Here is a 24,518-nt window from a genome sequence, read left to right on the forward strand (position 1 = left end):
ACACTGAAGGTGTTTTGCGCCAGGAAAATTTGGCTTAGGACTACAAGCATTCCTGCCAGTGTATTGTCCAAGACAAAATCACCTTGGAAAGTCATGGGAGAGCTCCTTTATCACCATGGCCCCCTTGCGTTCTGCAGCTTTCTCTTCATCCTTCCCATCAGTTTGTGTCAGTGACGAGGTCATTTATTTAAAACCTAACCCATTAGTGAGGTGTTGCTCATACTGTGCAGCCGGGCTTGTTGAAAGATGCAGGAAACTACTTTGCAAAGATGTTTCCTCAGGATTTACAATTCCCCCCAGCCCTACAGATGTATCTACAGGCAGCTGAAGGAACCTGCAGGAGTGCACCAGCTCTTTTGGAAGGCTAAGCTTTTTGAATAACAGCCATCAGTCTGGTGTTGACAGTCGTTGAGAACAAATAACAATTCAAAAGAGTAACCAGGTTTTAGAACTCCAAGAGGCATGTGGGTATCTTGAGAAACCTAGCCTGGATAGTTTAAAAGCTCATGTACTCTTTTCAGCATTAACTTAGCCACTTGGAATCCAAAATATCTCAGAAAGTAAACTTGGGGGGGGGGGGTAATATATCTTTTCACAAATTGCAGCATGTAGCCTCTGCCTTTCATGTCTCCAGCAAACAGAAAGCGGCAGGAAAGGCTGAAACACCTGCCTGCTCTGCTGCAGCAGAATGTTCAGAAGCTGAGACTTGAGATGGGCATCCTGTTTCTTTATTGCTGTGGTCTTTCTGGATTTAATCCCCCTAAAACAAATGTTGGGAGAGGTTCCTCGGAGAATGTCAACAGACTCAGGTCATACACGGTGGTCAGCAAACATCAGCTTTCCCCCAAGGTCTGCATGTGACCTGGGAAGTGGCACTGGAAGGAGCTGGAAAATTCCCCTTTTTGTCCCTTGCTTCATGATGGGCTGAAATTAGTATTTTAAGGTGGGCTTGAGTGAAGCTGTGTTTTGCTATATGAATCCAAACTACCCTGTTCTGCAGGAAGGGCTTAGGGGATTGGTGAACCCTGTATGGCACTTGGGCAGACACTGGGCTGTAATCAGCTCCTACAGGAAAGCCCTTTCCTAGGAGAGTGTTGTATATGTTTCTTTTGCCAGGAGACAGACCAGGAAAGACCCCTCTATGCTGGGTGAAACTTTACTTCCTTGTTTAAACTGCCTTTCAACAGAAAATTGAGGGTTTACTCTAATAACAGGTTTCATTAGAACGTTTGTTCTCCACATAATTTTTTACCTTTCTTGAAAAAATTTAACACCTGAAAATTGGGTATTTTGGCTGATGACTGAAACACTTTAACTGAAGTAAAATGTGGACTTCCCAGCGAGGAGACAGACACACCAAAACCTGCACTAAAAAATAACCCTGAAGACATTCCAGGACGCTAAAGTGCCTGCTTATGGATTCCGTGGAGTGGCTAATGCCCTTCTGTGTGTCAGCTAGTGCCCAGCTTGCACTTGTGATTGATCTTTTGGCTAGGAATTTGAGTGGTTTCAGAAGGCAGATTTCACTGTTCTGAAGAAATTGCAGTGTTCTGTAACATTGCCCGTTGTCATTTGTAGTACTTCTGTGTCTAAACAGTTCAGAATAACCAGGACGAAAGTTATCCACACATGTACATCGTGCATTCCCCATGTGAGATGCGAACGCCAGGTACCGAGTGGCACGTTAATAATAACTCTTAACCCTGTCTCGTGTTTTCGTAACGCAGATTCAGCTTTGTACTAACACAGGTTTGACTCTTTTTTTACCCTCTGTCTGCCTTCTAAAATGATTCCCTGCCAGAGGCAGGAGCGGTTTCTTCATTTACAGTAAATAAATGCCATGGATGTGACACCTGCCCTTTTCTGGGCTCTCACCCAGGGATTAGACTGTGCCTGGGGATCTGAGCTCTTTACATACAATGCACAGCTGTGGTATAAAGAGCCTTTTGAAAGGGAGGCTTGGCAGCTTTCCCAGAAGTGAACTGAAGGGTCCATTTGTGCCTTACCTGTGATTAATTCTTTTCCGTTTGTATTTGCAGTGGAAGTACTTGAGCCTGGCACTAACAAAACCCATTTTGTTGTGCAGTTCACTGCCTCTAACTGTATCTCCAGCCTCTGGGGCTTCCCTACCTTTGCAGCTGTTGACTAGTATTAATTATGTGTATGCTACTTAATCATCTAGGAGTGACCCTCTAAAGTGGCATTTAATCTGTTTTGAGGCAGCTGACAAAAGTGAGTTATGCCAGAGGACTGTAGTGGAAACACCTAGGCAAGGATGGAAAAGGTTCAGAGGGATGGCTTTGACAGCATCCCTGTTCCGTGAACAGTGGGGCTTCTCTGCTTGCTGTGGAGATGTGTATTAAGAGGCAGGCACCAGGCCCAGAACAGTAAGTGTTTTACCTTTCTGTCTAATGTGGTGAGCTTTTGGTTTTGAGGCTTTGTGGTAGAGGAATTTGAGGGCCTGGCACACTTAGGTTAAAACAGCATTAATAGGGCAGAGCTGGTGAGGGTAACATCAATGGAAGGAAAACCCAAAGTACTGCTTGGGATTTGAGAAGCAAAGCAAAGCCTCCTGACTTGTTACCTCTGTAGAGGGCACCAGCACGGAGGTGGTGGGATATCTGTAAGCCAGTAAGGGGAACTAATGGGTATGGGTTTTAAGCGGTCCAGAGAGATATGATGTGGGAGTGGGGGAGCCTATGACAAAGAGGCAAGTGAAGCACAGTGTGATCAGAGAAGAGTAAAAGCTTAGTCTGATGAATCCTACCAGACTTCTTCCCTTGAGAGTTTGGACCATAGCCACCAAGATGACATGTACCTTCCACAGGTACTGGACAGAGCTGGCTGTATATTTCCCAGCTGTGTCTCGTACCTTGTAGGTCCATGTCCCAGAATGGCTAGGCTGGGTTGAATTGGGTAAGCTGAAATGGAGCAAGCTCTCCCAAAGTATGTGCTGAAGTCTGGAGGAGCCTTTCCTGAGTCCTGCCACAGACTTTCATTGGATGGACATTCAAGAAAAAACAGCCCTGCACTCCCCACGGAGGTCTTCACCTCTTCGGATCAATCATCCACTCATCTCTGCTCCAGCAACTTGAAAACCTTCAGCTTTGCTTCAAAAGAATTCCCCTCACAGTTCAAGTGCATTCACTAGGAGTGGGGGAATTCCTTTCGATCTCTGCTGAAGAACGCTTTTAAGTCAGGAGACCGCTTGTATCTGCAAAGCAAATTTGCTTGCTCACCAACCAACTCTCTGCTGGAAGCACCATCACCCTCAGAAGATTCACTGTTGTTCCCTGTTCCCTCTCTCCTATCTGTAAACTACCCCTATGGCTAGGTAAATATTGTTATTACATCCTATGCCAGGTTTTCTTCCCCCTCCTACAGCAGAATATGCGCATCAGCTCACTTTGTGTGTGAACGCCCATGTCTGAAAGGAGCCTGGCTTTGCTCCAGATCTCAGCCTCTCACATCCTGGCACAGTGTTTTCCAACATCAAACTGCAGCAAGAAAACAAACTTTGGTTTGCTCCTCTGGTGTTAATATCGCCACCCACAACTGCTGCAGCAAGCTCTTACAGCTGTTCTTTCACAGACAGCTGGTGGGGTGATAGGATAAAAGAGGAGGAATTACCCAACTCTGTGCTTAAAAAGGATGGATATGGTAACCAGGGCATCATCTGAGCTTCCCAGTGTGGACACCGTGCAAAGGGGAAGGTTGAATAGGCTGGACATGTCGTCCTCTCTGCTTAGAGCAATGCTGGTGCCCCAGGTCATGGACTCATGCATTTGTTCCCAGTTACTTCGTAGGCATCCCAGCTCAGCCTGCTCCAACAGCAGGATTTGGCTTTAAAAAGCCATTTTTTTCCCCAGCCATGTAGTGACAAGCAAAGCATTGCTTTCCTCTTTCCTCTTTGCTGCCTCTTTCTGCCTGGTTTATTAGTAAAAGCCATCAGCCGCTCTGTGGGGAGCAGATCCAGAGCCACAGCCCTGTAAGCTTGGCTGCATGCAGGGTGGTGTGGGAGGCGAGCTTGCTGTGCTGTAATAGCTCACCACTCCCCTCCCTGTGTCTCAGAGAGAAAACTTGCTGCTGTTTGTTAGCGATGGCTCTAAATGAGCTTTCTAGACAAGCACATTTTTTAGCCTTTCAGTGGCATGCGTTGTAAGTATTTAATGTTATCGACACAAGCCAAAGGTCTCCAAACCTCCTCTCTGCCAAATGAGATCAGAGTCCTGCACTGGAGGTCTGAAGTTCTGCAGCGCATCGAGCCACTGTCTGCCTGATGGCCCCACTTTCTTTGATGTGCCTTTTCTTGAGGTTTTTAAACATCTCTTACGTGAATGTATCACATCTTGAGATAATTTGAGCTGTTTGACCTGTTTTTTCACAGACTTGTGGGCAGTCAGTGGCAAGGTGGCTTTATAATGGACTTTATAATGGGCTTGTGTCTGCACACCACAGGGTTCATGCCCTGTTGGTGACCCAGGCAGCACCTTGCTTACATAGGCAGGCTCCCATGGGGTTCATCACGTTGGTTGGAGTTATGAGTAGGGATCTTCACCCACCTGTGTGACTGGGCTTTGCCCGTTCTTCCCTGGTCTCAGTGCACCAGGACATCCTGGCACGTGGTGCCTTAGCTCAGACGGGTGAGTGAGTCCTCTGGCTCCTAATGAGGCGCTGGGAAGTCAATACCCAGGTACTCCATCAGTGCATTCCCACAGGTACCCAGAAGGAGGAGATGGGTTGTCTTTATTGATGAATTTGTGCCTTTTGAAAAAGCTTTTGCCCAGGTACAGCTGTGGCTGTGACTGGTGAGTTCATGGACGACTAAAACCTCAGTGGTATAGACAGGACCTGTGCACCCTGGCAGATTCGAGAGGGAGCTGCCAGTAGCTATCCTCTTCAGTGCAGTTACTCTGCTTTATTCACCACAGGTAAAGGTCAGCATTGCTCTTCCAGTTACGCCTCTCCTCTCCAGAAGCGTCCCTCTGCTCTGAACCACAGAATTATCCCCATCCTTTCTTGTATTTACTGACTTCTTAGCATCTGCTGGATCCAACTGGGAGCTGCCCTGCTGGTAATCAACATCCCCCCAGACATACTCCTCCATGACTGACTCAGTCAGCCACAGCGCTTCAGCACAGCCCTTCCGAGCAGAGAAGCAATTGCTCTTTCTGCCCTGTCTAGCGCTCTCCCAGCCAGCCCTCCTGGCAGCTGAGTCACTTCCTTCTTTAAATCTGGCCTTAAACCTTCCTTTTCTCTTTGCCTTGTGATTCATTCCCTTTGTGAAGTGTTTTGCAGAGATCCAGCTGGAAGATGCTGAACAGAGAAATGCCTCCAGTGTGAGACATCCTCCTTGTCTTGGAGCCACAGCGGTGAGACCCCCTCTGAGGGCTGGTCCCTGCACAGTGCTAAATGGTGTCTCTTAGTATCAGTGTTTCTCTTATCTTACCATTTCTTTCAATGCTGCATTTTAGGAGTAGGAGCCAACTCCCGCCTGCAGGCAAACGCGTGTAATTTCCTTTGACATCAGCGTGTGCCTGTGAGGACAAAGCTCTACCCTTTCCCACCCCATCTGATTAGACGTGGTGAGGGAGTCATTACAAGATCTCTGCTGCTCCTCCTTGTCTCTTGTGGGATTTAAGGAGAACCACTGTTAAAACTGAGCTGAAATGCGCTCAGAGAAGGGAAAGCTTCAATTTCTACTCTATAAGCATGGAGATATTTTTAGTATAACATCTACACGCCTCATATTTTTCTATTAAGATTTAGGGTGTTTTGTCCCTCACCTGCTTATTTCCTTGGCTTTGAACCCTCTCATATCTATCTGCCTCGCCTCTTCAGTTTCCTGGTGTGGAATGGAATCTCCAACCAAGGGCATAGTTAAAAGATGTCATCATGTGGCACCACTGAACTTGGCTAGACCTGCCCCTGTTATCAGCAAAGCATGAGGAAAAATTTGCCAAAGCTTTTAAATCCTGCTTTCAGCTGTGACTTGGGTAGTTAAGCTCTAAATCCATTTCACTGTCCTTGCAGCTTAGGCATATGAACACTCAAGTTGCTTAGCGCTTAGCACTTAGCAAAGTGTCCCACGGGTGTACCCTTAGAGTCTTGGAACAAATGCATACAGTCAGGATCCAGACTTGGTTCTGTTATGGTCTCATGGCTTCCTTAGGACAGTGATGCCCAGGCTAGTGCTAGTGTTGTAAGTGCACATTAACGAAACATTTAGGAATGAATGAGGATGCAGTAGCAGACTGTGATGCTTTGGTCACTTTGTAGGGGAGGGTCTGTTTGTGAGATTGTTGCTTCTAGAAGTGCATGCAGGCTGTACAGCTGTATCTGTTTGTAGCTCTGGTTTTCTAAAACACGATAGATGACCATTTTCTAGAGAGTGACAAAAAGTAATTTTCCAGTACGGAAAGCCCGCAAATAAAATGATATCACTATTGTAAGGGAGCTTTGTTTCTATGGAGGGGACAGGAGCTATGGAGTTTTTTAGAAATGAAGACCTCTGGTCCGAGGAGAGGACTTTCCATTTTTAACTGATTCTTACAGGAGACACAGCAATCAAGTAAATGAGAATTGTCATTTCTAACAAATACTGATAATCCTAAAATCTGATTTTTAATAAAGCTTCAGCAATCACATTCTTCAGCCTCCAAAACAGGCAATTCTTGAGAACAATGTAACATCTCCTTGGCACACTGATGTTCCTTTGCACAATGAGCTTACATTGCACATATCTGTTTTCTTTTGCTTAGAATGAAGTGATCAGCCAGCAGCTCTCTGTCATTTTCACTCATTGCTATGGACCCTACCCTATTCCGAAGCTTGTTGAAATTAAACGCAAGCAGACCTCTCGCCTCGGTAAGCATGGCTTGAAAGTGCTTGTTGGTTCTCAGAGGAGAGCTGTGGGAAGTCTGTGTCCTGGCTGTGTGCCAGGTGGGCATGAGTCAAAGGAAAACCTGAATCTGAAAGGCAGAACTAGAAAAAGGGCCCCAAACTTAGCCTGACCTGAAACTCCCACTGAAATCAGGGGGGGTCATCAGATGTGTTAGAGTGGGACCATAAATCTGCAAAGATCTGTCTGTGTTGATAACTAGGCTGGAATCTAAGCTTGGAGCCAAACGTCTGCCCACATATGAAAATGCTGTGGCTGGCTGTGGGTGATGCCAGGCTAGCACAGCCCTCCTTGCCTGCAGACAGAGCCCAGGTCATTTTAATGTGCCCAAGAGAAGACCAGAGGTCTTCCAGGACCCTCTTTCCCTGGGCAGAAAGACTTCCCCACACAAGGAGAGGGGTCTAACAGGGTATAAATAAGAGTAGGGCCCTCCAGCATCCATTCAGGTGTAGTTTACTTTGGGTAGCAGAGCTGGGAGGCCTTGCCAGCTCCGCTCGGTGGGGATGGCTGGCTGTCAGCAAAGGTCCTCACAGAATTCAAAGCTTTGAATTCTCTTCATCTGAACTCCATGTGGCTGTCTGGGGGCTCAGGCTCTCCACAACAGCTTCATAGGCTTTACTCTTTAATTAAAAACAATATCCTTTTATGCTATTGTCATGTTTTATCAAACCGGGATAATCTTCTCTACATTCATGACCTCTTCCAAACCAAAGTTATTGGCTTTTTTTTTTCTTTTTCTTCTTTTTGTGATTCTAGATCCCCATTTTCTTAACAACAAAGAGATGTCAGATGTTACATTTCTGGTGGAAGGAAGACCATTTTATGCACATAGAGTATTGCTATTTACTGCATCACCAAGGTAAAATAAAGAGGCATTTCTGGTTTTGTAATAAAAATCAAACTTAATTTTGTGGTTTGGTTTTCTTGGGGTGTTTGGGTTTCTTTTGCAGGTGGTTGGGGGGGGGGTTGTTGTTTTGTTTTGGTTTTTTATGTTAAGATTCTTTGAAGGTTAGTGGCCCAGCCTTCAAGTTTTTCCTATGAAGAACATCTCAACAGCTTGTTTCTTGTTGATCTGCAGGGTGTTTAACAAGTCCTGCTATCACTAGGTTCCTACCCAATAAATCATCCATGCTTCTGGCCATGCATCTGACTTCATTCCACTGAGGCGCATTTGCATGGAGCTCATTGCTGCATCCCGCTCTTGATCGCAGAGGAGTCTTTTAATATTTTTATTCCTAATGATTTATCCTGTCAGTGGCTAAATCCTGCCTTGCATCGGTGTAGGCAGTCTCCAGCAAAAACAAACTCCTATCACTGCTTTCATTGACAGCATTTGACCCTTTTAAGATAAAATTAAGTAACTATGAAACGTATCATACTGTATTCAAAGACAGTATTTATCGTCTGTTCCCTGTGCTCAGGAGGCTGGACGTGGGTTACCCAGCACAACCCAAATCTTATTTGTATGCAGCTTTATAATTAAAGGTGTGCTTTGAAACAGCTTTAGCTAGTCCTCCATAGGAGCTTATGTCAAAATGTGGCAAGGACGAGCCACTGAGTCTGGGTAGTTGAGCTACCGTGGGAACTGATGCTAGTCATGCTGCCAACCCACACCACAGAGTAAAGAGACTTGCAGAAAGCAACTGCAGTATCTAACTCTGCCTTCTATTAAGAAATGGGTGTTTTGGTTTGGAGCTTATTGGTAGAGGTACAAACATGTTCCAAACTCCAGCTTTAAACCTACTAAATTGTGTTCATAATAGAGTTTGACACTAGTAAAAGCAAATCAATTGTTATCTCTATGTTAATTAACAAGATGCAGTCATGATGTGGAAAAGGTTAACATCCAGCAAATGCTTGTCTTGATAGATAAGCCAAGCTTCGCACTACTGTTGGAAGGTCAGGTGAATTACCAAAAAGAGGAATTACAAGGACAGATGTTTCTGACAGCATATTTCCTATTTTTGTCTTCTGATCAAATGGGAATATCTGGTTTTGAGAAATAGATTGCTACATACAGATATGTCTCACATAAGTCTGCAATTATTAACTTAGAATGTGGGGTTTTCTCCAGAAACTTGTGTCTGAATTTCAGGTTTTGATAATCAGAGAACAGCAACTTGTCCAGTTTTCTCTCCTGCCTCTTCTTACACAAGTATACTGAGCCTACATACATGTAGCATGAAAAGTCTTAGTGTAGCTGCTTTAATATTTTTTTCCAAAACACTTTTTTTAAAAGCAGCATAATGAACATAGGCCAAAATTTATGTCCTTCAAAAAAAGAAGGTGTGCTGTTTTTAAACGTTGTGTGTCTTCCTAAAAGATCATGTTGCCTCCAAGGGGCGAGGGGGAAAGAAAACAATAGTTTTGGTTTTGTAATATGCACCATTAGAGAATCCAAATTTCTTATGTACATTTTATTTTGTTGTGGTATTTAGATGTATTGTTCCAAAATCTCAGATTGAAATCTCCTGAAAGAGTGGCATCTTCCTTTTGGTTTGAATGTTATATCAGTGTCTAAATCTTGATGCGTTTTAGTGACAAATCCATTCATTTCAGTGTACTGTATTTGCAAGAGCTGATGCTGTCCTTCCACTTCACTGTGCCTTTTCACAGAGATAATTGGGCTGGTATTTCAATCTTGCTTCTTTTTATCTAGGTTTAAAGCACTGCTGTCTAGCAAGCCCGCATCCGATAGTACTTGTATTGAGATCAACTATGTGAAGTACCCCATCTTTCAGGTAAAGTCAGTTCTCACATTGAATTTGAATGGAACATGTAATAGGAACATCGTACATGCCCTGTCCAAATTAGTACGTATGTATTTAGAAAACACATAGCTCAGAGTAGTGGTTTCATGAGCACAGGTTTCACCTCTGTTTATACTCTAAGCTGCCGAGTGCTACTGATTGCAAATGTTGTGCCCAGCCAGATTCAATAGCATGTATATGGGCTGTGCAGACAAAGCAGAGCATATCAAGGTAAAGCACTTGACTCTTTTTTCTCTTGCTGGCTTTTTCTGTATTTAATGGACAGACTTGCAAAAGAAACAGTTAATTCCATACCTTAGCAGCATTGTTCAGTCAATTTTTTCCATGAAAATACAGAGCTTGCTTTCTGTATCAGAAGCGTATACATGGTATATGCTTCCCTCTATTTGAGTCAGAGCTCAGACAGTTCCACGTATCAACTGCTACTGCTGCAGATAATTCCCAGCTGTCTACAGTAACTTTAGGCTTGCTGGAAGCTCACTGCAGAGGGATCTTAGCTGGCTTGTATTACAATGCAGAGCCTCCCCCACTCTTTCTCATCATCCATGCGTGCCCACACACAGCTGGGTGAAGGTGGGGGTGCCATTGCCAGGGAAGGAATAAGGGAATAACCATTATATATGCTATGTTTTCCTGAATCAGTGATGTACTTCGAGAGAGAGAGTAGTAAAATCTATCTTGAAATTGGGAGGTTTGGGCTGGTTTTATTTACAAATCCTTGGTGGTGTTGGAGAGCCTTAGGTATTGCCTACAATCTTTACATCACTCCCTACTCCCTGATGTCTTGGATAGCTTTTTGTAAACACTTCCTTTGTTTTATTACAGCTGGTTATGCAGTATCTTTATTATGGAGGTGCAGAGTCACTCCTGATTAAAAATAATGAAATTATGGAGGTAAGAGACATTTATCTTAATTGCAGTGGGAGCAATGCTAAGTGATCTCTGTACCATTCACCAAAGGGCATGTGGCCATTGGGCAAGACATGAACACTCCTGTTAGAGCCAGCAGTGCACAGGCTGTCTGGAGTCCTGCAGGAGACTTTCAGTCTCCTTCTCTGCCAGTCATCTGTTAATGGTAACTTTTACCAGTATGAAGTTGGCTGTCAGAGAAGAGAGAGTATAAAAATTATGGTCATCAAGCCTCCCAAAAGTATCTGAAATAAAAATACATAGTTAGGTGCTTTGAGAGGCTCTTTCAAGGAAATGCAAAGCTGGTATTACCACAATCTGGAATGAGCCCCCAACGGCATAGTATACCATCCACTCTATCTTTCAGCCTGATAGGTGAGGTGCTCTTCTACAGCTTCCCTCTGACATACTCTTGCTTTTATGTTTATTAGCTCAGGCTTACATGTCCAGACCCATCTCAACAGCATAAAAGCGTCCTGTTCGGTTCTTCACTCAGGAGAATTCTTGGGCATGTACCAGGCTTTAACCGTGCGAGAAATCCCACTGGAATCACAGTTCAGTTCAGTTTCAAGCATGTGACTGTCAAGTTTTCTGAATAATACTTCAAGCTGCTCCCTGAGCTACAGAGACTTCTTTGCCCCTTTCTCACTGGATTTAAAACATCCAGTGCCATTGTGCCCATTTGTGAAAGTCAGACCAAGCCAGCTGGACTGACTGAGCTGTCAATGTAGCCACACATCCGCAACCTCTATGGATGTTAAGTCATCCTCTTCCAAATACTGTGTACTGTCATTGCCAGCTATGATCAACCTAATGACCTCAACTAAACTGAACTAAGACATATTAGAGCAAATTCTTGATAGCCATTGAGGGAGTTTTCCTGTTGACAGTCACCAAATTATGGTAGCCAAAATTAATACAGGACAGTAAATACTAAAATCTTGAACAGCTAGTGTACAGATTATAGTCTACCACCATGATGTTTTACTGTTGCTTACATTAGTTAGTCTGTCCCTGTGACACTGTTGCCTGGGGCATCTATGCAAGGCTTGGCATTTACCAAAGTACTGCTAACCACAAATTGGGAGCAATTCTTTGGGGTACAAGTGGCCAGGGTGAATCAATTCTGATGGGTACAGGGACATCTGTACCAGCCCTGCTGGCAGGGAGAGGATGGAACTGGTTGTGACTGAAATTACCCCTTCCTGGTGCAGGTGGTGGATTTTCAACTAAGCATACCCACCCTGACTTTCTGATCTTTACAGGACAAGGTCACTGATTCTCATACCTTGTATGAAATCTCGTATGATTTCATTTGTAGTTTTGAAAGAAGCTCCTGAATTTCTTACCCTCCCTGGAATAAGAAGTCTTAGACGAGGCAGTACAACAGCTTTATAGAGATGCCTGTGTTACCACCTAGGCTGTTAAAAAGCTTGCGCTGCAGTTCAGCTGGCAGCTTTGCTCTACTTTTGTGACATCTCAAAACTTCTGTGACTCAAGAATGTATGACTGATTGATTGATCTGTTGATAACAGATCTAGCCACGGTTCCTCACAGTTTACAGTAATTACAAACCAGCACGTGACTGCTTGAGCCACAGAGACAGCTGGAATAGGATTTGGCTTTATCTTTCAAAACTGCATTTAGCAACTTGCCTTATTACAAATAAGATAACAAGAAGCACCAGAAATACTCCACAGAAATCTTTGCTGCAATTCATAATTGGGGCCAGCTGGCTGCTGTCACATCAGCACTGCAGATTTTGAATACTTGGATTTATTTATGGGATTAAAGCAGAGCTCAAGCAGACTCCATAGGAGAAGTTAGAGTAATGTCATGGAAGTTTCAGGCGTTTGTTCCCCAGTGCTCCTACCTGGTGGCATGAAAGCCCTTTTGGGATTCACAGGATAGCTTTTTGTCATGCAGCTATTGATGGGAAGGGCCATATAAATGCCTAAACACCTGAACAGCTTGGCCTAAGAGACCTGTCTGGATTAGAGCAAGGTGTCAACAGTGAAGAACCCCTGCTTCCTAAGCCAGAGCAGAAAGCAAGAGGCAATGACTTAACATGGAAAGACAGGAAATGAAATCCCTTTTCCCTGCTGTGAAAGGACAGAAAGGGAGCAATAGCAGAAATCTTGGCACTACTGAAATCAGTTGGAGAAATCAAAATTCAAGCTATTTTCACCCCGTGGGTTCAGGTCACGCCCACAGATCCCAAGGCAGTACCAATCCAGGCAGTATATCCATAGGGCTGAAGAGGGAGGTCAGCTTGAGTCCTGATGGCAGGAGAGTCATGGCAGTACAGCGATATAGACATGACACTACATGAGTGTTAACTAGGCACTGCCTCTCACCAAGCTGGTTCCACCTTTGCATTGTATCCCACTGTGCACCCACTCCTTGGAGTAATGTGGAGTCAGCCAGTGTTTTAGTGGCCGTGGCCTAGCTGTGACCTTACTGCTGCTCACAAGCTAGAGCAAGGCGCATGTGGAGATCTGATTCCACTTCCTTGAGCCTGCTGAGATGACAGATTTGAAGTTTATTGCCTCTCTGGACTTTTAAGTCTGCCCAGGGTGTTCATCATCATCTGGTTTGAATTCCAATATCCTCTTGTCCTGGTCCTTCTGCTGACATCCCCATACCCAGCCTAGGTGCTCTGTTTCAGCTACAGCCTGGGGAATGGTTGAACCAGAACTTTTTTTTTTTCATGGAATGTAATTGCAGATCCCTCCTTGCCAAGTCATGATTCAAAGTGACCAGAGACTCTCCAAGCTGCTGTTTTGTTTTTGTCTTCCCCCCCACCACCACTGCCCCTATTCCAAAGTTAGCACATGGGTCTGAGCAGCCTGTGGTGGTCTCTCCATGGACAGCTTCCCCCAGTATGATCTAGAGGGGACTGCAAAGGGTTGAAGCAACCAAGCAACCTTCTCAGTCTGACTGTCAGTACTTTCATGCTAACTGAAGTAGGGGCAGAGAAAGAAATATAATGAAACAGTAAAGAAGCAAGCTCTGATTCTGTATCGTTCAGCAGTTTTGACTGTTTTTTCCCTTCTTTTTTTTTTTAGCTTCTCTCTGCTGCTAAATTTTTCCAGCTTGAAGCTTTACAACGGCACTGTGAGATCATTTGTGCAAAAAGCATTAATACAGAAAACTGTGTGGATATTTATAATCATGCCAAGGTAAAAATAACTTCATATGCTTGCATGTTATGTGACTGTCCTCATATCCATAGGTCACTGTTATGATAAGTAGTGATACATACATATATCATATGCTTAGTATGTTTTTATGTATCTAAGATTTGTCATTCATTTACTGTGACTGGGTGGCCAATAGGTACCTAGTATAGTGACAGTCCTAAATCATGTAGTATAAGAGCATCAGTGGCAACTTCTCACCTCCTTCCCTATGCGGCTGAAATTCAAGTGTACCACCGTGTGGCAGATCTATCCCTTGTCATGGCAACCCAAACTGCTGCGTTACTCAACAGGAATCACCTAAGTGAGTAAGACACCTCTCTTTCACCTTCCAAGCCACGTGGTTCCGTTACAATTCCTCTTTCCCTCCTGCCTCAAGCCCACTGTGGTGACACACTCCATGCTGGTGACAGCTTGTCAATGTATAAAAATGCCATGCTGTCAAAGTACAACATCTCAGGGCCATGCATGGATGGTAATGAGAATTTTGTGTCTCAGAGAGATTTGCAGCTTCCTAACTGGAATCAAATTATTTACTTAGCTTGTGAGGGGGCCTAAGCCATTAGGCATAAAAGCATGGCATTTTTTGACCTGGAAAACCTATTTTTGCTCATTGATGGAGGTGGTTGCCACATTGATTAGTTTCAGTTTTTTCTCCTCCTTTTGTGTACTTAGTAGTTAAGACTTTCATTCAGAAGACAGAAATGATACCCAAATAGTTGCGACAAAATATTTTTAGAGCATTCCTTAGATGATTTTTTCTAAACTTACATGGTCTATACGCATGATAAAATGGTGCAGCATGACATGGAGGTTTGATTGAACACAGTAATCCTGCAGATTGCTCCAAACCCCTGCAGACCTCTATTCACATTATCAGGTATTTCTTACAGAAAGTAGTAATGTTAAGTCTTGATGTAGAGATAACATGCAATCAGTGTTTGAAATAGTATAAAGTTCCACATATAAAATGAATAAGAAATGAGTTTTATCTGCAGGTCCATTTATTGTAATAGAAAAATAAAATCAGCAGTGCAAGAATCTTTTGAAAAATACCTGATTTATCTTCTAGCTCATGTAGGAGCTTCTCAGTTTTTATTAGTTACTAAAAGTAAAATGAATGATTTTGGTTTAAAATCGCATGATTTCTTTGAATTGTGAAATGTAGCTGTTATTACATCCTGATTGAAGAAAGTTCTTACATGGAACTTTATACCTGCCTAAGGGACTTGAATACCACTGGTGATGGGACTGAATAAACCCAGTGATTAAATCCAGCTCCTTGTTTGCCTGCAAGGGCCCCAGCCTGCAAGGTTTTTTTGCCTGCATCTTCCAGTGGTGGCAGTGGAAATGGTGTCCTTGAGAGGCTTTCATGGCTGGGGTCATGTTAGCACTGATGTGGGTTGCGCATTGCAGAGACAGCCAAGCTAGCTGTGAATGAAATCTTGACTTCATTAAGCCACATCACCCTAGAGCTCTGCATGGTTTAGTTTACTTTGCTTCCAGTATATTACATGGGCTAAGCTTCATACTGCTATAGCTAGGTGTCCAGGACCTGAACTCACACATTTAAAGCTAGTTTGGATACCTCTCTATTATGCTGTCTGCAGAGAAGGCACTCCCATCTTTTGGTTCCCTGTCTGTGTGATGTGCAGGTGATTAATCTGAGCACAGATTGTTCTGCGCAGAGTGCTTCTGTCACACAGTAGCTTCATTTGTTTGTTATGTGAATATGAGATAATGGTATGTGGTGGAAGAGACCAGATGGTTGTGGTGAGCCAGAGGAGCTCACATGCAGTTTAAGTGCAGCTTGCCAGCCAGCTGCCTGCTTTTCCATGTTGCTTTCTGAAGCGTGGAAGAAACTCATGTTAGACAGCAGTTAGGCTGGGAATAAGGTGAGCAGGTACTGAAGCCAGGAACCACCACATCAGCCAGGAGCAGACTTTAAGTATCTTGCTCCTGCTGTAGGTGCCGTTTCTAGTCTTTACAAGCTCAGCTGCATCTGCAGGTGCTCAGGTGGTGCTGAGACCTGCCCTTCCAGATGGGGATGTGCAAACAGGTTGGCCTACAGACTCTTTACTCAGAGCTCAGACTTTGCAGGAGCTTACTTGGGTGGGAGGGTAGGCTGAGCACTACTCTTCGTATTTGCACGCTTATAATTGCAGCTATAGTGGCATATCGTGGCTGTACTCTTTGTATGACCACAGGATCTACGGATTTGAGCAATCTGGTCTAGTGGAAGGTGTACCTGCCCATGGCAGGGGTTTGGAACTGGATGAGTTTTAAGGTCCTTTCCAATCCAAACCATTCTATGATTCTGTGACCAATACAGGTCACCCATCAAATGACCAGCATGGGTCATTTAAGGTTTGCTCATACATTTTCACTCACATATGTAAGGTTTGCTCTACACGTGCTCTACAAATCTCCATTTCCCCACTAAAGATTTCTTGAAGCAAGAAACTTTGCCTGACGGGTTTCTGCAGTCGTATGTCCCATCCTTACTCAGGATGGCATTCATGAAACTTGGTCTGTAGTACATTTCCCCAGACATACATGTGTAAGCATTACTCTGCCTGTCTGAAAGGCTTGGCTTGTGTGTTTGTTTGTATGCAACTCTTATGCACTGTATTTGCTGAGCAGATTTATCTTTCTCTAATTTCACTTCTTGCAGTTTCTTGGAGTCACAGAACTATCTTCCTATTGTGAAGGCTACTTTCTAAAAAATATGATGGTCCTCATTGAAAATGAAGCATTCAAACAGCTGTTGTATGACAAGAACGGAGAAACGTCTGGTCAAAATGTACTACAGGACTTACAGAGGACGTTGGCCACAAGGATTCAGTCAATCCATTTGTCTTCTTCAAAGGGCTCCATTGTGTAAAGCTACGGAAGACGGTAACGCTCTAATAAAGACCCTGCAAGTTCAGTCTGCTGTGGCAGTTGCCTAAACCCATTGCAGTTGCTTAAACGACTACGAAAAAAGCAATTAAAAAAATTCTACTTTGCATCCAAATAGTTCCGTGTTGGCCAAAGGTGCTGTGCTGGGGCCGCGGCCCCGTCTGGATGAGGGAGTGTGGAAGACAAAAGCTCCTCCATGTTTTTGAGCAAACAGAGTACCCAGTGTATCCAGTGAATTGCTGTTGTACTCAATTTCTGACCACGAACACACACACACACGCACGTACATGTGGTTGTGGAGCTTGATGCCAACAAAAGCCAGAACTCGGTGAACACCAGAAGCCCCTGACTGAGCAGTGGTGCTGCGGTACACCAGAATTGACCAATTGATCACTTAAGGCAGATTTGTTCCTGTGTTACATACTTAAGAACTGTATCTATCCCGGAGTCCATTATCTCATGCATTTAAGAAATGTAAGAACTGTTACTGCTGTTGAGCAAAGATCAACTGTATTAGAGAGTGGGTAAGCCTATTGCAGCTGAGGGAATATACTGACAGATTTTTAGGGGTGGGAACTTTTTAAATTGGGGTGGCCTTGTAGTTTAAAAATGATTTCTTAAGCTTAAAATTTAATTTTCAACAGAGCTGTGTTTGAGGATCTATGTAACATGTTTTGGTTTTTTAAATGGTAAAATGTACATTGTGTAAACATACATATGATCAAGTTTTGCTTGTATTCTTTCCTAGGGTGGTATAATCTTGCCTAATAGGCTATGATTACACCAAAGAGGTACATTACCCAGACTATCTCTAATACAGTAGTTGGGGGGCGGGGGGGCGGGCAGGAGAACTGCATGCTACTCATGATTCGGGGCTGAAAACAATGACAAACTCAACATGCATTTGCATGGTAACTGTACCTGTGAGATGTTACATTCGTGCTTCGTTTTGCCAAGACTAATGCAGTGTTACTTCTTGTCAAACTTCATTTGTGAAATTAGCACATTCTTTCATTTGGTGCGATTGGTTGTGATACAATACCCCTGGAGACCCTTCTCGAGGTGATGATTTCTGTTTGTTACAGTGAAGTGATAATAACAGGTCTTCAGTCATGTGTTGACACTTTGCTACTGGCCGGAGATTGTGTCTGAGTTAGACTTTTTTAAGTTATAATTAAATATGTACAATAGAATGATTTCTCACTGTATCCTGAGAATGTATAGGTTATCTACAGTGCAGGGGATGGTGGGGTGGGATGGGGGGGCGTGATTTAATGTTAAAACTTTATTTTGCGGCATACTGTTAGCAAAGCAAATCTGCTACATGCCACAACATTCCTGATGCTGTGTCTCTGAAAACCATAGCAAGAAGTAGGCAAAGATATTGCCTTCTCCATGGCAAACTGACATTAATGTATTTATTTTCTAGGATGCCATTCAGAAACTGTGCCCAGTTCATAGACTTTAGAAGTTTTATTTTGACAGTGCATGTTAACCTCTTGTACTTTTGTTGAATTATCTATTGATAATTGAGTGCTCTTCCATGTTGGTAGCTTTTGGCATGCTCAGTGAACACAGTTTTGGCTCTAGCTACCAACACGGCAGGAAGCTGGTTTATGACTCTGAGGTGTAAATCCTCCTGTGTGCTTGGTCTTTTAAAGCCTCTGCAGTTTCTGCAACACATTAAAAAATGTCTAAACTGCCACTAATGTCACAGAGACTCAGCATGTCAGTCAATCAGACCTTTTTTTTCCCATGCATATAGTAGATGTTCACACAAGATGCTCTCTATAACATTTGGGTAATGGCAACTTCTGTGTGAACATTGTGATCCTAGTGAAGCAAGACCATGGCTGATGCAGAGCAACACACAGGGGTGCTTGCTGTCATTTGGTGTGTGTCTTTTTCTATGGAAACCCATCTTTCCATGCCAGTGATAACTGGATAAAAGCAGACCTCACCCCACAGCTTCATGGTTTAAAATAGCAAAGCTTTCCAAACAGTAATCATGATACTAAAATTCTTCTCTTGGGTACACACGTACTGCCCAACAAAATCATCAGGGGTTGTGTATGTGTATATCCATAGGCAAAATAGTTTTTTCTAGGAAACATGCCCACAGGTATACACATATATATATATATATATATAAATCTGGCATCAAATGCTATAGTGAGAACCACAGGTGCTGTACCCCTCTTTCTAGCTCAAATACTATGTTTTGGTAAGGGGAAGTAGAGTCCTGTGCATACAGCCTGCCCCTTGAAGGTGATGTCTTTTGAGCATTTGCATGAACCTGCCTGGAACCCATTAGGAAGGGAACACTGGTAACTGTACAAGTTGTTCTGATGAGTTGAGAGTATCCGTGGTGATGTTCACTGGTTTTCATTCAGAGATAAAGAGCTTAATATCCTTTGGCTATATGGGAACTGAATGGTCACTGTGTTTGGGCACTCAAAGGCCAACACAAGCCAAAGGCTCTAGCAGCAGAGTGCAGATGCCTCCAACCACACACTGTACAAGCCTGCCAGCACCAGCTCATGCACTCCTGTATCCCTTTGCTCCTTTGGGTCCTTGTGAATGTGAATTGCTGAGCACGACAGAAATTGTGGCACCCACTAGTGCTGTGAGATCTGCTTTACTGGTGTCTGGCAAATGGTAGGAGAGAATAAGCCCCTAGAAGCTATCATTCAAAGCTGTTACAGGCAGGGATTGCAGCTGTTGATTTATAAAAGAGTAACTTTAGGCCTTCAAAACTCTGGTAATCCCGAAGTCGCAGATGTATAGCTGAAGGGAACCTAAAAAAAAAGAGAGCTGTAACTTTCAATTCCATGCCAGATAGTGTGCAGCTTGCACACAGGGATAACAGGGATCCATGACCTTCACCTCCTTCATAACCAGAAGGTTTTCCTAAGAAACTGCAATTTACTGCAAATAGAGCCACTTTTTCTTCAAGCCCTGATTGAAAGGGAGAAGGGATGATCTTACAGGATCTTCTTACAAGCTTACTTTATGTATTAGATTAATCATCCTACTTTCCTCACTGGTATAATCTTTTCTGGTTCTTTTGCAGTTATTTTCTGTATCTCTAATTTTTGCTGTTATTCCTATCATTAAACCCCAGTTTCCCCAAAACACAGCACTCCAGCAAGGGTTTTATACAGTAGCAAGCAAAGCAGTGTTAACTGTCTCTTGTGGTTTATATAAAGCATATCAGAAAATATATCCTGGAATATTTCCTACAAGAACACCCCATGGCTGACTTTGATCTAGTTTGTCTTCTCTTATAATTCCTGGGTGATTTGCTGCTGCTTTCCCAGGAGTTCCCATTTTCATTTGTGCATTTGTTTACTGCACCTTCCACAGTGTAACACTTCCAACTTGTCCTTATTAAACTTGTTCTGCTTTAATTGGGGCAATTTCTCCACTTCATCAAGATCAGTTGCAATTCTGATCCTGTCTTCTAGCCTGTTTCATAATCTCCAAGCTTTATTGTATGTGGCTTCATGCATGGATTCTTCATTCCATTATCTGGGGCTAGGGGGAGGAAGGTCTCTGTTGTCAGTTTAATCTAAAAAGCAGTGTGAGTTTCAGTGGGTGCCCATGAATACCATGCCTATCAGATAAAGCTCTTTCCAGCAGAGCTTTTTATTAGCATTTTTTAGAGAGATGGTGTTATCATCTTGGAAAATAAAACACCTTCTGCTTCTTTAGTCTTTGAATGGGTTGCAGTAAGTTACAAATTTTGAGGGAAGATATTAGCTCTAACCTAGGTGAAATGGAATGAAATACAACATCCTTAGAAAAAACTTGTGATTTTCTTCTTTAATTGTAACTTTCCAGCCTTTAATGAGTGAAGAGCTGTTTTGGTTCCTTTCCATCTGTCTTTTTTATACTAATCCAGTGCTGTAGTATTGGAGGACTTGCAGGCATTCTGCCCCTGCCTCATAGCAGATCTTTTCCTTCTGCCTCTCCACAAGGTCCTTCCTTAGTTTCCAGAATTTCCTCACTTTGCCTCACATTCTGCCAGTTGCCACACTTCCACACTTCCCAGGGCTGTTTTTTTTTACTCTAGAGCCCTACTGGATGCTTTCCCAAGCCCAGAAAGAATATCTGTGTTCTCCTGAATGGGCAGTTTTCCAATAATTGGCTTGAGAGCTGGGAAGAGAAAAGGACGCGAAATGTAGGAGGGCAAAGGTTTTGGACATCACAGAGTAAGGCTGGTATTATTTTCATGACAAAAGTCAGCACTGTCTACTTGTTTCTCAGATTTTCCCGTGATCTGTTCCTTCTGCCTGCTGTCCTCTAAACACAGCTGGTGGCCAGATGCCGTGTTCTGGGAAAGGGCCAGCTTTCTAACAGCTCAGACTTCTTTTCTTTTCTCCAGCTAAAAGTTTTGCCTGCTTGGTCTTGGCTTCAGAGTATATTTGTGCAAATGTCCATTAAAGACAGAGGAAACATCTTTAAAGAGGTGTGAAGGCTCAGTAGCCAGGCTGCTATGGGCACTAATGAGAGCTGCTTGCTGAATCCTCCACATGCTGCTTTTGACACTGAGCCTTTTTGTGTTGAATACCCACTGGCTTCATGCCGGACGCTGCACAAGTTCTGGATGGGCTGCAGTGTGTGGTGTGCTGGGGGATTTCTGAAATTCTAGTTTTGTTTCAGAGCGCAGCACCACGTGCTGCTCTTTGAAGATTAAAGGAAAAAAGGGAAATCCTCAGTTTGTACTGAAATAAACTCTCTGAGGTGGTGCAGTGAGGAAAAAGAAAGGGCATCTCTTCTCCCCCAGACTGCTCTGAGGTGGTGCAGTGAGGAAAAAGAAAGGGCATCTTTTCTCCCCGTCCTTGTACCTGTCCAAAATCAGGGGAGGGTTCTGTTATGGCATGCAATGCAACTAGGTCTGTGGGGACTCGACATGCAGGACCCTGTTTAAGTTGGGTTCTTATGTTCAAGAAAAATACAGGTGGTGGTAAAGTTCACACATCCACATACTCAAGGCAAGGTTCAGGCCATCCTAGGGAATAAGGGTTCCTAGTGCTCTTGTCTATGGGCTAAATCCTCGGAGAAGCAGAGAACCTGCAGAACTTGTCGTTGGTTGCGGGTATTCAGTGTCCCCACAGGAGCTGGCTCTGTCTTAAAACTTGCTGGAAAATGACATCCCAAAGCCTGTGTTCACTAAAGCTGCCTCTGAAGGCAGTGGATGATATTTTATTTTGAGGGATTGAACGAGAGTTATCTGAAATCAAAGACTTTAAGTTAGTTTGTTTGACAAAGTGTCTTTCATGTGAGGCTGTTCAAGCACTTTACAGAAGTGAAGGGCCTGATGTTGCTTTCGTCCTCTGGCCCAGAGATGTTGAAATATATAAGCATTTTAAAAGCTGCTTGCAATTTGTCCTAATATTTAATAAACTAGCATGCCGAAAATTAGCCTTGAAATAGCACTCAAGTAATATCTGAAACCCCATATATGAGAACATCACTAATTTTAGATATCTACCTATACACACAACATTGCTATCTCTAACTCAGCACTTCCAATCACATCTTCCATAGGTTTGTAACAAAATTAATGTTTTGTTAGTCTTTAACCTGTTATTTATTTTAAGATAAGGCCTGTTATCTTCAGTAGGTGAAAATTGACCACTCTGACCAGATCATCACATTTCAAGTAGAATTGCATCTGACCTACCATTTGTAACTGTCCTCCATGGGCAAAAAATACCGAAGCTGAGTCTTCAGCTATGAGTCAATGATCTGTGACTTCAGTGAGACTGCAGCTGAAAACACTGCACATGTGGTACCCAAAGCAGAAGGAAAATATGGAAACCTGCAGAAGCTGATGGGTGCTTGTCACCTGCCTTCAGTGAGCCAAAGAACTGGGAAGCGAGCTCGCTGCAGATAGCAGGCGGGTATTCAGTTTCTTTTTGTTGCCATTAAACTGTCATTCTTTCATGTCAGTTCAAGGCTTCTTGCATGGAAGAGCCATGGATGGCGTACTGGGTATTTATCTTAGGCACTTGCAGAGGGCTTACAATATGGTATCTCATGTTTTCAGGTCAGTAGTCCCTGTTAAGACGATACTTTATGCGCTTTGCTTGGATTGCTTGTCACTAAAACAGCCAGGAGACATGGCAGCAAGTTAAAAGAGAAGTTACATTGGCTGGATAGGCTAAATTCTACAAACAACTTGTGTTTTGCAAGCTATGCTGTTTAGCTGACAAAATCTGTCCACCTGATTTTATGTGATGTACCAGAACAGCAATTTTGGTGTTTCTTTTCCTTTGGAGAGGCATTTTTCATCCTTCTTTCAGCTTACAGTTTTGATCTTTCATCCTGCAGTGGTGATGACACAGTGTGATGAGGCACAGGTTTCTGTCCATGTTGGATGGCATGCTAATGAATAGGTAAGGGAAGAGAATTAGGGACAAAGATTTCAATGTCTAACCTCAGATCTTTGCCTTGGATTCCAGAGGTATAGTGTTCCTTATTTCCTGTTTCATATGTTCTCCAACTCAGGACTTTCCATGAAATCAGAGGGGAGGGCAGAGCAGAAGACAGGTAGGTGAGGAGGAAGTAGCCCCATCTCGGCATCCCCAACCAGCCCATTTGGCTCTGGTCTCTTTAGTGCTCACAAAGAGGGTTTGTTTGGTCCCACTGCTCAGATACGACTGCGGAGCTCTAGCAACTGGTAGCTTTTCGTTGTCCTTATAAATATCTTGACTGCCACAGCTGCAACAGTGAATTTGCCTGAACCCCTTTGTGTGTGGTTAACTTCGGTCTTTTCACTTCCTGTCATCTCTGCTGCTGTGTTTTCATTAAATCTTCCATTACTTGGCTTTGCCCAGCTCAGTGAGAGGCAATCTTGTTTCTTATTGCCTTTCTAAAGCAAACAAAGACAGGGAAAAAAACTCTCTGAAATACCCAATCAGAAATCATTCATGGTTTAAAATAAGCCACATTAGAAAATGGAGATGCTCAGACACACAAAAAGACAGCCACTTTAGAAAAATCCAATGTGCTAGAAGGTCATTTTAATTAATTATGGTCAAAGCCTTAACACCTCACACGTTCTGGCAGGGATGGATTAACGTGGCTCAAAACATCTGGACTTGTTCAAGCCACGCGTTCAAGAGCGTCCAGCCTTACCCTTTCCCCTTCCCAGCAATGGATAAATTGACTATCCAATAGCTTACTACGTGAGAGGCTTTCAAATGAGCTTTTCCAAAGCCTGGTTCTCTCTGTTCTGCGTAGCTTTTGAAGAGCTCACAGCACATCTGTGGGCTGAGATCTGCTCCTGAGGACTGTTAAAAGCCCCCTGCACCCCAGCACTGGCTTTGCCTTATTGGGGCAGGAGGTAGAAAGGAGCATAGGAAGCCCCTGGAGCCTCATCAGAGAGAAAGCTGCTTCCCCAGCATCCAGGCATTCACTTGATCAAATAACCCTGCTTAACCTGCTCAAGCCTGTGTAGACTGCTGATAGACAAATTTGGGACAGCTGGTTAAATACCTTGGGAACTAATTTTTGCCTTGCCATTATTGAGACAGTGACTAATTGTGCCATTTGGGAACATGTAAAAATGTGCAGTCTTCCTGGAGTTGCAAGTTTATGTTTATCCATTGAAGAATACAAGGACCAAAGGAAAATACCTGAGAGCTTTTTGACCTTGTGCTCCTGGCTGAATTCCAATTAATACTAGAAAAAACTTGACTTATTTAAGTCACATCAGTACATTTTGACCAGTATGTTGCTTCTTGTCCATATTTCTCTGAGTATTGCAGCTGCTGTATGGCCATATGTGCTGTACCAGTGGAGAACAAAGGTGCCTGAGCATCACAC

At 43.5% G+C, this 24,518-nt stretch overlaps 1 protein-coding gene across 3 annotated transcripts in view; it reads left to right on the top strand.

Moving 5' to 3' along the window:
* Window positions 1-17,878, top strand: part of ABTB3 (ankyrin repeat and BTB domain containing 3) — a 170,672-nt gene extending 152,794 nt beyond the window's left edge. For all 3 annotated transcript variants that reach the window (XM_061445066.1, XM_061445067.1, XM_061445068.1), the window contains 6 exons: window positions 6,762-6,867; window positions 7,658-7,760; window positions 9,561-9,642; window positions 10,498-10,566; window positions 13,650-13,763; window positions 16,456-17,878. In XM_061445066.1, the coding sequence (XP_061301050.1) occupies window positions 6,762-6,867; window positions 7,658-7,760; window positions 9,561-9,642; window positions 10,498-10,566; window positions 13,650-13,763; window positions 16,456-16,665 (684 nt within the window). In that variant the 3' untranslated portion in view covers window positions 16,666-17,878. The remainder of the gene's footprint in view (window positions 1-6,761; window positions 6,868-7,657; window positions 7,761-9,560; window positions 9,643-10,497; window positions 10,567-13,649; window positions 13,764-16,455) is intronic.
* Window positions 17,879-24,518: the final 6,640 nt, after the last annotated feature.

This window comes from Pezoporus flaviventris, unplaced genomic scaffold, assembly GCF_033815535.1.
Source record: "Pezoporus flaviventris isolate CSIRO_AGI_PZ_B2104156 unplaced genomic scaffold, CSIRO_AGI_Pfla_v1 ptg000002l, whole genome shotgun sequence".
Lineage (NCBI taxonomy): Eukaryota > Metazoa > Chordata > Aves > Psittaciformes > Psittacidae > Pezoporus > Pezoporus flaviventris.